Source organism: Amaranthus tricolor, chromosome 8 (assembly GCF_026212465.1).
Source record: "Amaranthus tricolor cultivar Red isolate AtriRed21 chromosome 8, ASM2621246v1, whole genome shotgun sequence".
NCBI lineage: Eukaryota > Viridiplantae > Streptophyta > Magnoliopsida > Caryophyllales > Amaranthaceae > Amaranthus > Amaranthus tricolor.
Window position 1 is genome coordinate 23,465,222 of NC_080054.1, and position 17,724 is coordinate 23,482,945.

Below are 17,724 nucleotides of genomic sequence, written 5' to 3' on the forward strand. Positions count from 1 at the left end.
ACAAACAAGAAAGAAAGAAGCAAGGTGAACAAGAGTAATAAAGAGGAATTGACATACGAGAGGCATCAATCACAAGGAGTAAAAGTGATACTTGTGACACATTAATATTAACAGCTTCCAAGAGTTCCAGTTTATTAGAAGAAGCCTGAGGATTTTTTGTTTGAGAAAATTCTTCTATGAGCTCTTCTCCCAACACGTTCAAACCCCCTTCAGCGGTATCCATGGCATTTTGATGAGGGAGATGCATAATAAGAAGACTCCCAAAAAATTGAAAATATGTAGTCAGACAATGTGCAAACTCGGGAAGTATGTTGGTTTCGATGAGAATACGACCACCCTGTAAAGCATTCTTAAATGTCATTCCCATTAAAAATTCAACAATTAAACACAAAGCATTCAAAACATAAACACATCCAGAAAAATGAAAACTAATTTTAACTTTTTACGCAACTTCATACTTAATCAGACGAAAACAAAATACAACTAGAATTAGGCAAAACGAACAACGTGATACAGTGGAATAGAAATGGGTAAATCAAGAAACATTTAGGCATAAACTTACTACCTATTGTGATGTCAATTGGAAATTAACCCAGCCTCTGTATCAACATATCAGTGACAGATAGGACATATAATTTCAGAAAATAATACCACTCTTGGGATTTCCGCACTCAAAAAAAGATGTCAGATTGTCCAACCCAGTCTCCAGGCTTCACATGACATTTCATTTATTACAAATTTGCACACTTCCTAACATGTATTGGCCAGTAAATATTGAGCAGATTAAAGAATTGAATGGTAAGTACAGTTTTGGTCAGGATTGCTGTTTAATTCTGCACTAATGTTAGAGGAAACAAAATTTGAATTACGAAGATTCTTCATCATTTTTTATCCTAGTGTCTCCACCACCACTACGCATTAAGTGTTTTCCTTTCTTTCTCTTGTTTACTTTCTTTCTGCTGGATTCTCCAATTTTTTTTCTTTTCTTCTGTTAGATTCTTCCTCTTTTTTTCTTTTCTTTCTCTGCTTCTTCGATTTTTTGTCTTCTTTTTAGTTTTTTTTCCTTCAATTTTTTTTTTCTTCTATATACTTTTTACTTCTTTTAGTCGGTTTTTTATTTTAATTTTTTTTCTGTATTTCTTCAATTTTCCTTTTATTCTTCGATTTTTTATATTAGTGGCTAAATACAATAAATGAAAGTTTAAGATCTCTTAAGCAACTATAAATGGAAATCGTTTCGTTTTAGACATCAAATATATTAGTGGCACACCTATGAATAGCTTGTTCATTCATGTTGCAACTTTCTCCTCGGTTCCGACTAGGCGTCAAGATCCTTGTGAGCTTTGGAGCTTTTAAAACTAAGGTCTCAAGTTTGAATTTTTTTTCCGAAAGGTTCTTTAAACAAAATTAATGATGTATGTAGAATATTTCTTTGGTTTGGCATTGGTGGTCAAATGACTTCTGAAAGGTAGGGGTGTTCATAACAGGGTACCCGCTAGGGTACCTGTTAATACGTCAGAATGGAAAAATTTGTGGACCAGATTGATGTTATATGTGCAACAGAATTCTATAATTTTTCCACTTTAATTTGTGGTCGAAAGGTTTAAGTTTTGCACTTTAATTTGTGGCATAATATGATAATTTGTGGTACATGAACATCAAATATCAAACCATTATAATTTGTTTAGTTTTGAGCAAATGTTCAACACACTGCATTTGTCATTGAGAAAATGAGAATAAAAAAGGAATACGACTTTATTATTAAAATATGAAAAATGTATTTCCTTTATATTCCCACAGGTCAGGTCTACCCGATTAAACTAATTTAGTGGCCCATAACCCGATCCGTTAAGATGGATAAGGCAGTACCTAACCCAGAAAATAATTATTTTTTGGAAAAATGGCATGCCATTAAGGGTTCGGGCGCGTCAGGTAGTTTCGAATACCCCTACTGAAAGCATTAGCTAGGACAAAGTTTGTACCCCAAAGGAGGGTGGATTAGGCTTTAGAAGATTAGATACATGGAATAAAGCAACCGTGGGGAGATAGGTTTGGCATGTGGCTACGAATAGAATTTTTGTGGGTCAAGTAGATTCAAGAAAGATTGTAAAAGGTGTTCACTAGTGGAGATTTGTTCCTCAACAGTCTTCCAATTGGGGTATAATCATATTAGGCACTTATGCAAGGTTAAAAATGAAATGAAGGGTAGGAACTTCCTCTTGAATGTTTAAAAGGAGCATTATTGCACTAAGGATGCTTTAGACTACTAGTGATGAGGGCAAGCATGTTAGTGGACAAAAGGGGTTCAGTGTCGAGTTTTAATCCCTAAACACATTTTTATTCTTTGGTTGGCCATTTAAGATAGGTTTAAAACCAGGGTTAAATTGATGCATTGAGTGCAGGCTCTATATGTCCGAATGAGGATGAAACTCTAGATCATTTGATGTTTAATGACCAATGAACAAGATTTAAGGGTTTAATCTTATGAATTGGTTAATCAATTACAACTGCAATATAATTACAAGGGAGGATAGATTTCAATCATGCTTGTAGTACATTTTAGAGTGTAGAATACACGATGGGAGTTATTAAGCCATTCTAAAAGCTCAGGGGGGCACACTGCTCTCTATACCTAACACAAGAATTCCATCTTCTCTATCTTCTTCTCTTCATATTTACTGATTCCTGATTTATGTCATTACTTTCTTCTTCTCAATATTTTTTATTCTTGCTTCATTCAATCAGCACCCCTAACATGACGGTGATATCAGAGCACTCCGATCAAGGCACATACTCAAAACAATAGGCTGGACAATTTGGAGGAAAGTGTGCACATGCCACAAGCTTCAAAACCTGAACTCCAAACTTCCCTGGAGGATAGGTTCATGGACATGATGCACTATTTTGAGGAATCACAATCCAAAATAGTTGTAATGTAAAACAAGACCAAGGAAGAATTCTCAAAAAATCAGAAAGATCTTAAAGCTTCCATGCTTTTATTGTGATGGTAGAGGTAAAAGCCTTGGGTATCAAGGTTCAACAATGGAAAATCCACCTAGAAAGAACATCTGGATCCACTGCCACGTCCTTAATAAGAAACTCAAGATTGATTTGGAAATCAAGGAGGAATTGTCCATGCAATTAACTGGAAATATAGGCGTCTGAGTTTCCTATTTTTTTTTAAGAAACTCAAGATTGTTTTGGAAATCAAGGAGGAATTGTCCATGTAGTTAACTAAAAATATAGGCGACTCGAGCTTCCTATTTTTTTGTGGGGATAAGTCAGATGGTTGGATTGTGCAGTCAGAACATTGTTTTAACTTTTATGTTTTATCAACTCACTGAAAAGGAAAAAATTTGAGGCAACAGTGATGCACTCTAATAGTGTCATTGGAAGCACAAAAAGAGGCCCATTACCAGTTGCAGAGCTCTAAAGAAGATGATGCTTCGCTACATTCGGGGTAAGGAAGGCGGATCTCTTATTGAACCATGGTTAACTGTGAAACAAGAAAGTACGGTGGAGGAGTACGTGAAGTTCATTCAGTTTGCCTCAAACCTAGACGAAGAAATGAGTAAGGAGCTTTTGTTGGCTAATTTTATTCGAAGGTTAGATTGGAGGATTTAGAGTTCAGACTTAATTAAGGGTACTTGATTTAGATAGCATGGAAAAGGCCACGGAGTGGGCCACTAATAGAAAAATAATTGGCGGCAGTAAATAGGCCTAAAGTGTTGAGAGCTTAAGGCCTTATAACAATGTTTTAAACAAAAACTCACGGAACCCAACCCGAACTTTTACCCATCAAAAAGGAACCCAAACACATACTGTCCAAACCAATTAGACTTATTTTATACTAAACACACAAACCCAACTTCTTTAACAAACCACAATTATCGGAAAATGTGTTTCAAGAGGGAAAGAAAGAGGGTTATGCTTTCGTTGTAACGAGAAATGGAAGATCGGGCATGTGCGTAAACGACAAGAGCTCGGTGTGCTTATCGTGAGTGACGAAAAGTTGCTAGAGGAACAACTTAAACTTGATTGGTAGGATAATGAGGAAGCCATTAAAACACCCATAAGTATCTCACTAAATTCTGTAGTGAGTATTGATAACCCTAAAACTATGAAGTTGTGCAGAAAAATTCATGGTAAAGTAGTAGTAGTGATGATTGACACGGGGGCAACCAATAATTTTATTTCTCCTACTAAAGTCGCCAAACTTAAAATTCTAATAACACCCACGGAAGAGTTTGTAGTAATATTGGGAACCGATGAGACACGAAAAAGGAGTGGAGTCTGTAGGTAACTAGAGCTGAATTTAGAGGCTTTGAGAAAGGGATGAGATTGAAAACCTGGTGGTGGATATGCTACAAGCTGAAATTATTCAACCATCAACAAGTCCCTTCACAAGCCCAATATTGCTAGTTAAGAAAAAAGATGGCTCGTGGCGATTTTACATGGACTATAAGATCCTAATAAAGAAACAGCGGGCGACCGATAAATATCTCATTCCGGTCATTGAGTAGGGTCACTATGAGTTTTTGGTCATGTCGTTTGGTCCAATCGACGTGCCGACTACATTTTAATCCTTGATGAATGAACTATTCAAGCCTTTCCTTTGTCGATTAGTTTTGGTTTTCTTAGATGATATATTGATATACAGTGCCTCCATGGTTGAGTATGTGCAACATTTGGCCACAGTTTTGGAGTGTTATTGAAGCAGCACCTGCTTTATGCCAATAACAAAAAGTGCAACATTGGACAGTTGGTGGTAGCATACTTGGGCCACATCATGTCGGCAAAAAGGGTGGTAGTAGACCCAGAAAAAGTCTAAGCAATGGTGGCCTGAACTACGCCGACCAATTTGAAGGAACTGAGAAGATTTTTGTGGCTTACGGCGGATGTTAATTCATAAATATGCCCGCATAGCTGCTTCCCTCACTCGAAAATTAAAAGATAGTTACACGTGGGATCATGAGGCAGACATAGCTTTTTAAGAACTCAAAAAGGCGATGCTAGCAGTCCCGGTATTGAGTGCACTTGATTTCAATATTTCTTTTGTGGTTGAGGTAGACACATCTGGTAAGGAAATTGGGGCAGTCCTTTCACAGAACAAACGCCTAATTGCATACTTTAGCAAAGCCTTGGGAATTCTAGGTCAAGCTAAGTCAATATATGAGAAGGAGCTAATGATCGTTGTCTTGAAAGTACAGAAATGGCGACATTACTTGATTGGGAGACACTTCACTGTGTGGACAAATCAAAGGACTCTTTAGTCTATCCTTGAATAGGGGGAAATTGGTATAGAATATCATAAATGAACGAGCAAATTAATGGGCTATGATTTCGAGATTAAATTTAGGCCAAGAACAACAAATGAAGCGACGAATGCTTTGTCACAACACCCCAACCTGGCCCAGATGCAACTTGGAGCCTTGGTAACCTTGGGTTCGGTTGATTGGGGATTGTTGAAGGAAGAAATATCCAAAGATCCCTACCTGTCTAAGCTACTAGGGGAATCAATAATTCAAGGGGGTGCATTGGCTGATTTCACTCTTACACATGGGTGTTTACTTCACAAAGGTTGCACGGTAATTCCAAAAAAACTGCACTACGATCCCAAAACTGTTACATGACTACCACAATTCAGCAACGGGCATCTTCAGTTAGCCGAAGACTGGAACTAGGAGGGAATGAGGAAGCATGTAACCCAATATGTCTGTGAAAGCCTCATCTGCCATTGGCAAAAGGCGTCTCACCAACAACCTCAAAGCCTTCTTCAAACTCTACCTATACCACATTATGTATGGGAGGAAATCACCGTGGAGTTTGTAGAGGCATTACCAAAATCAAGGGGAATTGACACAGTACTGAAAGTGGTGGATACGCTGTCAAATTATGTCCATTTCCTTAGGTCAAAGCATCCTTTTGCAGGTATAGTACATCTTCATGGTTTTCCATCAATTACTGTGTCCGATAAGGATAAAATATTCATGAGTAATTTTTGGCAAGAATTGTTTGTTTGCAGGGGACAACTCTATTGTGAAGTTCAACCTATCACCCTCAAACTAACCGACAAACCGATATTATTAACCAGGCATTGGAAACCTACTTACGTTTTGTGAATGGCCAACCGAAATGATGGGAAAAATGGTTACATTGGGCTGAATATTGCTACAATACGTCTCCTCACATGTCCATTAATAGGTCGACCCCTACCCTCACTCCATAAAATGGAAGTGGATAGTCTTGAAGATCTTTTGAGAGAGCGAGAAGCTATCATGGACGACTTACATATCCATTTTTTTAGAGCTTAGCAACGAATGAAGAAATGGGTACATGCTAAGAGGCGTGATGAATCCTTCGAGATTGGTAAGCTGGTCATTCTTCAACTTCAACCCTATCGACAATAGTGGAACTCACAGACCATGTGACAAATAAGCAGCTCGTTTTTATGGGTCCTTTGAGGTATTGGAGAAAATAGGAGCGGTGGCTTATCGGTTGCACTTACCTTCCCACAGTAAGATACAACAATATTTCATGTTTCACAACTCAAACGAGCTACGGATGGTGTCTTCAATCCAACAAATATTCCTGTTCATTCATCTCACTTATAGGAGGTAATTGCTGAACCTGAAGCATTATTGGGTGTTCGAAGAGATAATTCTAACAATCAGCTTATTTTGGAGCTATTGATTAAATGGCAAGAACTTCCTAATTTTAAGACAACTTGGGTGCATTATCAGAATATATCTACCTTATTTTCGCATTACCTCCTTGCGGACAAGGTGAAATTCGATGGAGAAGGTATTGTCATGGAAGAGGGTAGGCCCAGGCCCAGTATTAAGTCTGTCTATTCTAGAAAGGGGAATTAAACAGTTACAAAAGAGTAGTGCAAAACATGATAAATTATAATTAGATTTTCTGTTTTACAGAGAATCTTTCTGTTATTGTGCTGAGCTGGGGTATTCTAGAATACAGTACGTATGCTATATAATCATAAGGGGGATAGATTTCATTCATGCTTGTACACTTATTGTACATTAAGGTGTTGGTATAGACTATGGGAGTTATTGAGCCACTCTAAAGCCTAAATCAATGCTCTCTATACCTTATACAAGCATTCCATCTTCTCTATCTTCTCCTCCTATTCTCTGATTACTGATTTCTGTTATTACTGTCTTCTTCAATATTTCTGATTTTTGCTTCATTCAATTTGCAGCCACTAAATAACATACTTACCGACTACCATTAATGCATCACTGTGTCCATTACGCGGTCGCAGCCATTACCACATTTTTGCACTATGGCAATCAGGCAGAAGATGAAACAAGAGTCTCATTTACTCTCAATTACAGGATCTCTAGAGAGGACACTAGATGGTTGAATGAAATGTAACTTTTTATTTTGATTATTTGTTTAATTGTTTCCTCTGATGGCCTTGGCCTCATTGTTGGCTTAGGTCTTGTTTTATGTACATTAGTTGTACCTAAAAAAAGAATTTAAGTACTGAGTTGAAGTACCTGTTAGAGCTGAACTGAACTGAACTCAGTTGGACTTGACTAATCAAAGTTAACGTAAAAAGATAACGCCCTACGCGTCAGACATTTGGAATGATAAGAGATTTTGGGAAATAATTTCCGATTGATTCTTCCCTTATATAGCCAAGGGATCATGCTATGCAAGTCTTAAACCAGTTCATAAACTATTGCTAGTACCATTGTGGCTAAAAGTGAGGTGCTTGCAGCATCATAATAATCCTCGATCACGGTAAAACATAAACAAACATAATGGAGTATCTAAATTAAACATGCCTTAAGCTGTTAAACAGCATGCTAAATCAGATTCACCAAATATGTGATATATTAAAAAATAAATTAATTTTAATATAATAAATAAATAAATAAAATAAAAATACTCAATTCTGCTTATTTATTTGACAAACCAATTCTTTCAGACCTCCTTTGCAGAAAAAAGAGGACAATGTTCTCCTCTCTTCAAGACTTCACAAGACTAGTGCCCAATACATTAAGGAAAGGGACATATATATAAATTCTACGACTCTAGAATGGTTCGATCATTATACACGTCATATATAGAGCAAGCTCCGAAAGGGGTGGGGGCTGATGATGCAGAGGCATTAAAATGAAAAAGTGGATCTTCAATCAAGATTAAAATAAAATATTTAATCAAGATTCACACCTGGATCTGGAAAGTAATACTCTGAAAATCTTCTCCAACAGACAATGATAAGTTGAGCTTTTCTGCCGGGCGAGCCCAAGAGACTTCATTCTTTATTGAGCATGTCCCTATGAAAATTTCATAACCAGTGAGGTTTATTAGCAGCATATATCTCGATGCTACAGCTGGTATATTAGAATTTGAACCTTCATCTTCAATTTGATTTGAATTTAGATTATCAATCATCAAGGAACGAAAACTGAGTGTGCTCTCGGGATTGATGTTAGATATTTCACTATCAGCGCCAATCTGCACTCTTATATCATTCAGGCAATCCAACAACAAACCAAATGTACAACAAGAAAGGGAGGCTTCACAAATGCAATCAATCGAATGTATAACTGCATTCTCCTCTTCAAATGTATCTGCAGTTCTAATCTTAATTTTGTTTCTAAATATAACAGCTCGAAATTCATGGAAATTTACATTTGCCTCAGCTTTAGCTTCACCAATAGAAACATCCACACATGCCTTCTGAATTGAAAGCCAAATTCCACTATCAGGCAGTTCAGCCAAGCTCAGGTTTTGAATATTATAAGCATCAAAGAGTATTGAAAACACTCTAGCGTCAATTCCATTTCGGGATTTATGAAGGATAATATCAAATGACGCAAGTTCAAAACTGGCTCGAACAAAGCTTATAACACTCTCAAAGTTTAAAATATCCTCCTTGTTCACTCCAATAAACATTTCCTCATTTGTAGATCCCGTCTGCAGAAACTGGTTTTCAGGTATTACCAGATGACTCGGGACTTCCCGTAAGCCAGAAGCAGGAGTCAATGAAGGAAAAAATAGACCTTTAACAATCTGCCAGAAAAATTGAAAATGGCTCCAGATCATAACCCACAACTTGGTAGAAAAACTTCTTTTCTTTTTTATACCCATGGATGACATATGAAACACAAAAGAAAGATAACAAAACTATATAAAATTTTACAATGAAGAAAACCTTTAGTGTCAGAGTTCTAATAAAAGATAAAAACCAAAGAGATAATCATATCCACAACACTCACGTCCAGAACAAGGTAACTAACAAAGGCGTACCTGTAAAATCACGAATAACTCGTCCACATAAAAAGAGCCGTTAACTCCCGATATGGAACCTCGTACAGATAATGCATATGCAATATCAGATCTCGCAAATGAGTACATACAATCCCTAAAATACACACATTATTAAAAATCCATAAAGGAAAACTTGGCACATAAAGCATTATACAGAAACAGAAAGGCTAGATAAGCATTTCAGCAGATGAGGAAACAATATAATAGCAATAGGATCATAGTGGAATAATAATCATCCTAATCAATAACGGCAAAATGAGAGAGAAACAATATGTGATCCTCCTCAGAACAAATTGGAATAATTTTTGTTAGAGGAAACAGAGATAGGAGCATACTCTTTACTACCCATTATTGTTTAAAAAACAAACTGGCACTGATTATGAAGATATGATAACAGAGTTTGCAAGTGGAGAACATATTAATCTTGAAAAGCACATTCTGATATATATTTGAAATGACGCATGTTTTTGACATGAAAAAGGCTAGATAGGCATTTCAGCAGATGAAAGGAAAAAGATACAACAGCGTAAAGGACTTCAGCATAAGCAATACACCCTCCATCACATTGAGTTGGGCCCATTGACTTAAAAAAGCTCTCATATATTAGAAGTTAATGAAGATATTTTACGAGGGTAAAGGGAGTATCAGCATATGCATATTAGGCAACAAAAGTGAACAAAAACATGTGATCCTCCCCAGCAATAATTGGAATACACACTTTTGGTAGAAGAGACATGTACAGCTACATAGGAACATGATCTGTTACCCAGTATTGTTTCAAAACAAAAGAACAAAAGGTGTAACGGTGAACCATGTATCATATATCCATTTAAAATTTCCACATCAAGGTTCACAGGGGGTGTGCAAATTAGAATACACAGATGCTAGAAACTAACTATAAGAGGATATAATAAGACCTGCATCAGAGTTTGTAACAACAATGGCTGGCAGAACCATGCAGAGAGTGTGGAGAAAGGAATGACAACTCTAAAGAGAGACAAAAAAAATCAGATTATTGACAGTTGTTTTTAGCTTTTTAGCTTTCTTAGGAGAGATTTCAAGCCTCTAAAATAGTTGAGACGCAGCATTTATTTTCTGTATTTTCAGTGAACTCCAAACAATCTTCCATTTCATTAGCGGCAAATTGCCATGTCAGTTCTTAGCAAAAGACCCATCTGTTGCGAATTCCAAGCGCAAAAGATATACTGTCGAAATGAAAAACACATACAAGAATATAAGGTATGATGTATCCGACAAAATGCCAAAATCATTAATGGAAAATACATAAACCTAAGAGGCTGAGATCATTTTGAAATGAGTTAACCAGAAAGGATAACAAAAACTTTGATACTTTTAAGTCTCTTCTTTCTGACATCATCAAAACAAGCATCCCAAACTATAATTTCCCAGCAGAATTCTTAAATTTTATTTTCTCCCATTACATGCTGCAGTGACAGAATAACAAAGTAATGACTGAGTATCACACAAGAAATCTTGGATATAAAATTGTTAACCCAAGATATTCAAGAATGCACAAATGTATTGATTGTTAATCTAAGAGGAGCTGACAACAATAAAGAATTTTTACAAACTGTTCAGATTGATAATACAAATATTTAATAACCATTGAAAAAACAGAAAATCCCATCCTTAGTTCCTTTCAGTCACTTGGAGATGAGAGCAACAAGAGTTGACAATTTTTCAGATTGTTTTGAAAATTGTTCAAATGGTTTACTCTGCATTCATACTTCCTATGCTCTAGAGAAATAAAAACTCTAGTCACCAAGGAAAAAAAAATCGAGGTCGTTGCGGATAGCGGTTGCAAATTGCAACAAACTGAAGTGAATTTATGAAAAAGATCACCTAAGAGAGTTTTGAGCTTATAACTATTATAATTGCACTACATGAGATGCTTTTAGTGGATAATTAATTTTATTAGTTAATTATTTTGTTTAATGATTAAAATGATAAATAACAATAATTTAATTGATCTGTAATAATTAGAGTTAATGGTATTGATGAAATTTTAACCAGGAGATGTTTAGAAGAATTTTTCTACAATTTAGGGAGATGTTAAAATAAACTTTTCCATAAACACTTCTCGACAAATAACGTTGTAACAGTGATATATTGGACGTCAAACATTAGGTAATGGTCAATGCGGTGTTTTGACCGTGAAAATCCACTTGTTGTTATATAACGGGAATTAACGCTGCGTCAACTCTCAAACACGTCGCACAATGGCCATTACATAACGTAATGCATAATATAAAAAGAAGGCCACATCGCATCACATCACCGTGTTAAAAAGGTTTCAAAACAAATGAACCAATCAATCTCGCGTTATAAAGGTTTGAAAAAACCGTGTTTTGGGCCATATCAAGGAATATCTTATGATTCGAGCAATATTTAGGCGTTAAAATAATCGCATCACTCCCATTACCGCATCATCGTTAGGATTGGTGTATACTGCTTATCTCAGATTAGCCTTTCGATGAAATCTCAATTTCACTTGCGGATACCTTAAAAACAGCATTGCTAATTTTCTACATGTCAGCCTTTACCAAACAATGATATCAAATGCTCCATGTACTATCCATATAACAGTGACATTGAGGGGGTAGAAACAAGAAACATATGCACATTCCAATGCATAGAAAAAATTGAAAGAGCAGAAGAAATTCCGAACCTTGATGATGAGAGGTTAACAGTCATCGGCTTCAATAATAGCATTTGCATCAAATGATTATCCACCAAATCCTCAAAGTATAATTTCAAGCCACATAATTGTATATAATAGAAGTGTCTAACTTGTCTTTTTGAAGCATATTTATTCTTTAATGCATCCGTATATCCCTCTACCAGAAATTCCTCTAACTTGAAGAATTCCGACTCAGAATTATCTGGCCTCTGATCTTCCTTGCATGGTACAACCACAAACTTTGCAGTTGGCCATATAGCAAACTCAATGCTGTTGACATCAATTAAAAGATTAATCCCATTTTCACCATATATACCACTTAGCTCCAATTTGTTACTTGGAAGCTCCTCATTTCTCACCGATATCTTGAAATGAGGACCAGCAATGAGGGCTCTCATTTTAACATTTTTTTCAGGAAGCAACTTCAGAATACTCATTTTCATTGTCTTCATAGCGAAATTCAAACTACTACATTCGTGATCTTCGGCTGACTCACGAAAAGAAGAGGAATGAATACCCATTAAAGAATTGATCTCCTGTGATTCTTGAAAGGTCTTCGAAGAATGCAACGGAACCACAACACTCTGAGAGCCATACCGGCAGAAAGCATGCTGCAGGTACTCCCTCAGTTTGGCAATAGATAATATTGTTGAGTATCCTGATGCAATATTCAGCCTTCCCGCCATAAAACTGCAATTTGAGAACCCCACATCTGGGCTTTTAAGGCTAGGATATACTAGAAATTTTTGAATAATGCAAAGAACCCATGGACTACCATCATAGCTGCCCTTGCCTCCCTGAAATTTCTGCTGCATTCTTCTCCATATCAGTTCAATCTCACCAGGCATTTGATCTAAAATGGGAACTTTTTCATGACCAGTCTCCCCTTCTCTTGAACGGAAACACATTAAAGCAGGTTCCCCCGAAACAATGGTTTCTGGACCATCTAACCTTTCTTTCAAATGTCTTCTAAGAGCACCACCAAGAGTTTCAGGCCTAGCTTTGTTTTCAAAATCAAGAAAATTATGTGCAGAGGTAACTTCAAGACATCCTATAGAGAAGTAAGTATACTGCTCAGATATGCCCTCTTCGGAAATATAGAGAAACCCTTTTACCATCAAAAACAACGAAAATGCATCAGTGTGCGTGGTTCTTCTCCTCAAGTTTGAATTTGTACGAACCAGAGGAAAGCTAGCATCTATAGAAGAAATTGCAGCTGATATTTTTCCTAGGCTGAGATAGATGCAACAACTTGGATCAATAACTTCAGTAGTCTTTATAAGTTGACCAATTTTGAGTGACATCTTATGCAGACGAAACACAGTCACAACAATATGAAAAAGTTTTATAGTTGCCTTCCATATGCAAACTAGTGGCAAGACTATCCACCAGAAGTTTGTTGGATCACTGTCAATATGTGGCACTGAAATATCTTCAGCATAAGGTTCTATCAATGCTGCTCTATGACGAGCAACCCGCCTTGCACTAGCTATGGCTTCTGCTGGAAGTTCTTTCTCCAATATTTGAGAAATTGTCTTCCTTTGTTGCTCAGCTAATTTTGGAAATTTACCATCATTTGGCATCTTCAGTCCATGTTCGGAGTATCCAACTAATATCAGGAAACAGTGATATTCTTTGACGAGGCGTAGCCAATATATTGCTAGCAGCACAATGCTATAAAACATACATCCAACGGGCAGGAAAGAATTGCGAATTTTACGTCTGGCTATTCCCCATAATAATCTCCCACTCCTAAAATGTCTACATTCTATATTAAGTAGGTTGTTAAATGCACCCATCATTTCAACTTGTGAGGGAGAGAATGAAAGGTCCATTTCTGAAACATTAATAGAAGAGCTCAGAAGACTAAGATCTTTCAAAGTAATACCAAAAGAAGGATTTACACAAGTAAGGATACAACTACTATGATCTTTCTTCTCAACTCCTATTTCCAGCTTAGAGGCTTCCAGATTAAAATCAGCTTCTCTCAAAGGAACAAAAACTAAACCAATAAACCCACCCAAAAGACACCCCAGTTCTTTATGTGAAGAGTGTGCTTTAAGCTCTCTTGAATAACATAACCATGAAAAGTTGTCATCTGAAACAGAATATTCCACTCGTATTCTTGCATCTGTCAAACAAAAAGAGCAATGCATCAATAACAAATTCATTGTGGAATCTTTAAGCTGGCTTTTTGAAGAAGCAGTCATCATCATCTTCTCAATAGTGTCATGCAATGTGCTCCCCTGCAATTTTCCGTAAACTATTTCAGCAAACAGATGTAGAACTCCAACTCCATATCAATTAGCAACCAAAAGCAGGAGAAATCATACCCAATTTAGCTATAAAAACTCGAGGCAAAATAAATTAGCATAACACCATTCCCTTAAAATCAACAGGTTACAAAACTGAGAAGGCTTGTTTTGGTCATATAAGCAACATGTTACAGAACCAGCATAAGTGGATTAGAGACAACGATTGACCAAAATAACACTAAGGGCAACTCACATTAAGGGTTGCAAGGTTGAGACCCCATATTGAGTATGCAACTGAATTTCCCCATATTGGAGACATGTATGGAAGAGAAAAAAATATAGCCATCTTACAAGTCAAGGGACTAAATCCTTGCAATGTCAATGACCGAAAAATTCAATTAAGCATACAAATGGTTAGTCCAACACTCCTCCATGAGCACCCTAACCCTTATTCAATGTTCCCTTAAGATAACGGTAGATCCAAGTCATTATCTAAACAACCAAAATCACTTGATTAATCTTTAATATTACTAAACACCATAAATCATGTATATGAAAACAATGCTCACATAACAAGATTAAAAAATAGACAATTAAAATGTTATGGAAGTATGAAACAATATAGGGTAATGTACACGCTTAAAATATCATGTAAAGATAAAGGGTAACAGATGGTGATCCAATCCTGTCAATGATGATCCTGCTCAACTCCTGCTTAACTAGGAGGATCTTCAAACCCATGATCAATGTTGGAAACCATGTTCTTGACGTTCACTATTTAAGGATGGAGTTTGGAAGTTCAATGTTTTCTATTATTGTTTTGTTTATTGTATTAAAAAAACACTCGTAGGAGCTTCAGTTGTTTGTTATTACACTAAGGCCATTTGGCCTATTAAGGGAGAATCTATTAGAAATAGAAGTGTAACCTTTAATTTTTGGAAAGAGTCTTGTACTAACAGTGGAAAGAAGGGTTATGACAAAGGGTTATGATGAAGAGGCCCAAGAAGACAATCAGCATCAACATAAGAAAGACATAGACCCAATATTTTGATTTCATCCAAGAAGATCCAACAAAGTAAAAAGGCCAAGGAACGCCCAACCCTTATCATAGTACTATGGTGATTTTGTCATCCAATTGATGATCTTTCAAGTCCAACAATGATGAATTCGAGTTCATTAATAGTCCAATCTCGTCTAAGTCTGAGATCAAAGGTCAAGACAAGCTTAGTCCAACCAAGACACATGTGAACGGTGCAATTTCCTTAATTGGCATTTAAATTCAAAAGTCGAGATTCCAAAGTCCAAATTGAGTACAAATAGAATCACGTTGTTCTTTCAATCTCAAAGATCAAATATTCAAGGCTAAAATTGCTCCTAGGTTCAAGAAAAACGGAATTTCGAGTTGGATTAGGACACTATGCAAACATGTAAGGCTTTGTTATGGGGCAATAAGGCTTTGTTATGGGGCAAGAAACACACGATCCTATTTGTTAGCTTAGAAAGTTATGTTTGCTTTTGTTTAGGCTAAGTTGATTTATCAGTGAATTCCTTTTATTTTGCAATTTCAATTTCAGAGTCCCATTGAATGAGAATAGATATTGACTTTATCAAAAACATTGAGAGCTTTATGTTCTTGTTTTGGCTCGTTCAAACAAAGCTTATTAAACCTAAGCAAGTGTGCATTGTGTTCTTGGAGTCCTTGAGCTTGATTATGTGGTGCATTTGTGTCAAGATTTGATTAGTGTTGTTTTAATCTTATCATCATCATATAATCCCATATCATTTAGGTCATTCAACATCATCGTCAAAACACGATCGCCTTTAACATCAACCTACATGTGCAAACTCGTCATTGGAATCACGAATTGTCCCATGGTATAAAAATGCAGTGACAGTCGTGATCACGGTAACAAAAAGGTGATGCAATACCAAGATTAATGTGATTATCGTAACGCCTAAATATCAATTAAATTATCAGATATCCATTAATACAATCCAAAACGTGATTTTCTCACACCTTCACAACACAGGAAATATCAATTCGTTTATTTGTATAACTTTTACAAGGTAACCGATGTGATGCGATGTAGCCTTGTTTTAACACTATGCTTGAACCCTTTGACAAACCCAAACTCCTCTGAAACCCCTTCCATGTGTCCCTCACTCATAAACTTCCATAAAGATTCAATCTTTAAATCTTAATCATATTCCACACTCACAACATACCCCAAACCCTAGTAGGTTTCATCATAAATGATTTTCTCAAAGATCCTTCCTTTATCATTTTCTCTCTTCTAACATCATCTTTTATCCATCCCTAACCTCAAAACATTAAAAAGCTTCTATATTTCCTTTCGAAAACACTACATTATAATTTCCCTCGCTTATAATCCCAATCTTAGTCCATCTCAAATTAGGAATCAACTGAATTTTTATAGAACAGTACTATTAGAGTCGGCTTGTACCCTAGTTTCTTAGTGTCACCTTACCTTACAATGGCTGCCTAAGACTCCACTGAAAATCAAAAGCTCTAAGAAGAAATCCTCAAGCTTAAAGAGAAAAGACAAAAGAAAAGACAAGATACAGACGTTGCATAGAGTACATGAGGAAGAAAATTAAAAACCTTTCTTAACATATGAGGTGTCAAGAGGGGACTCATTTGATGGGTCCAATGACTAAAGTTGAGAAATGATCCTTACACCTCTTGATCAAAGAGACGAAAACAATTAACCCTTGGTCCACTATGAAAATGAAATCAAAGTGGGCAATCGAAAGTTGGAAGGAAGGCTAAACGCAAACGATTTTCTAGAATGGCTTTTGACTATCAACAAACCATAAAGGAGAAAAGGCTAAAGATCATTGCAATAAACCTGCAAAAATATGTGCAAGACTGCTTCTTGAAGTTCCATCACTTGGAACAACGGAAGAAAATTTATCAAAATTGAATCATATGTGATGAAGTGTTGAGTAGTAGAGGACGAACCCCAAACTTTGGTATGTTTTCTTGGCGGACTAGACTAAAAGATTTCGAAGGTTGTAGAGTTACATCCATATGCAACCCTCAAAAACTTTATTAACCTAGCCCACAAAGTTAAACCATAGTAAAAGACTAAGCTCAATGCCAAATCTAGTCACACCTATGCATGAAGCTCTATGGGAAATTACTAAGGCGCCAAAACCAACCTCACAAACCACCCCTAAACCAACCCTCTCTCAAAAATCAAAGCCTCAATGATGCTTTATGTCAAACATATTGCCTCCGAGTGCCTAAACAAGAAAGCCATCACTTTAACCGAATTTAAAATCTTTAATGGTGAATGACAAACCCTATGTCTCAAAGAGGCTTAATGAAGGAGATTGTTTAATGGTGAGAAATACTACAATAGTGTAAGAGGAAGATCTGGAGAGGGAAGCCATACTCCATACTCGATGCACGATCAAAGAAAGAGTTTTTGCTTGATGATC

At 36.4% G+C, this 17,724-nt stretch overlaps 1 protein-coding gene across 3 annotated transcripts in view; it reads right to left on the reverse strand.

The window, feature by feature from the left end:
* LOC130821253 (uncharacterized) overlaps positions 1-17,724 on the reverse strand; it is a 37,982-nt gene that overhangs the window by 17,514 nt on the left and 2,744 nt on the right. For all 3 annotated transcript variants that reach the window (XR_009045317.1, XM_057686939.1, XM_057686940.1), the window contains exons 3-6: positions 11,993-14,250; positions 9,283-9,397; positions 8,200-9,045; positions 58-337 (exon numbers count right to left, since the gene is read on the reverse strand). Coding sequence is in view for 2 of the 3 variants with exons in the window: in XM_057686939.1 (XP_057542922.1) it covers positions 58-337; positions 8,200-9,045; positions 9,283-9,397; positions 11,993-14,250 (3,499 nt within the window). In the remaining variant the exon portion in view is untranslated. The remainder of the gene's footprint in view (positions 1-57; positions 338-8,199; positions 9,046-9,282; positions 9,398-11,992; positions 14,251-17,724) is intronic.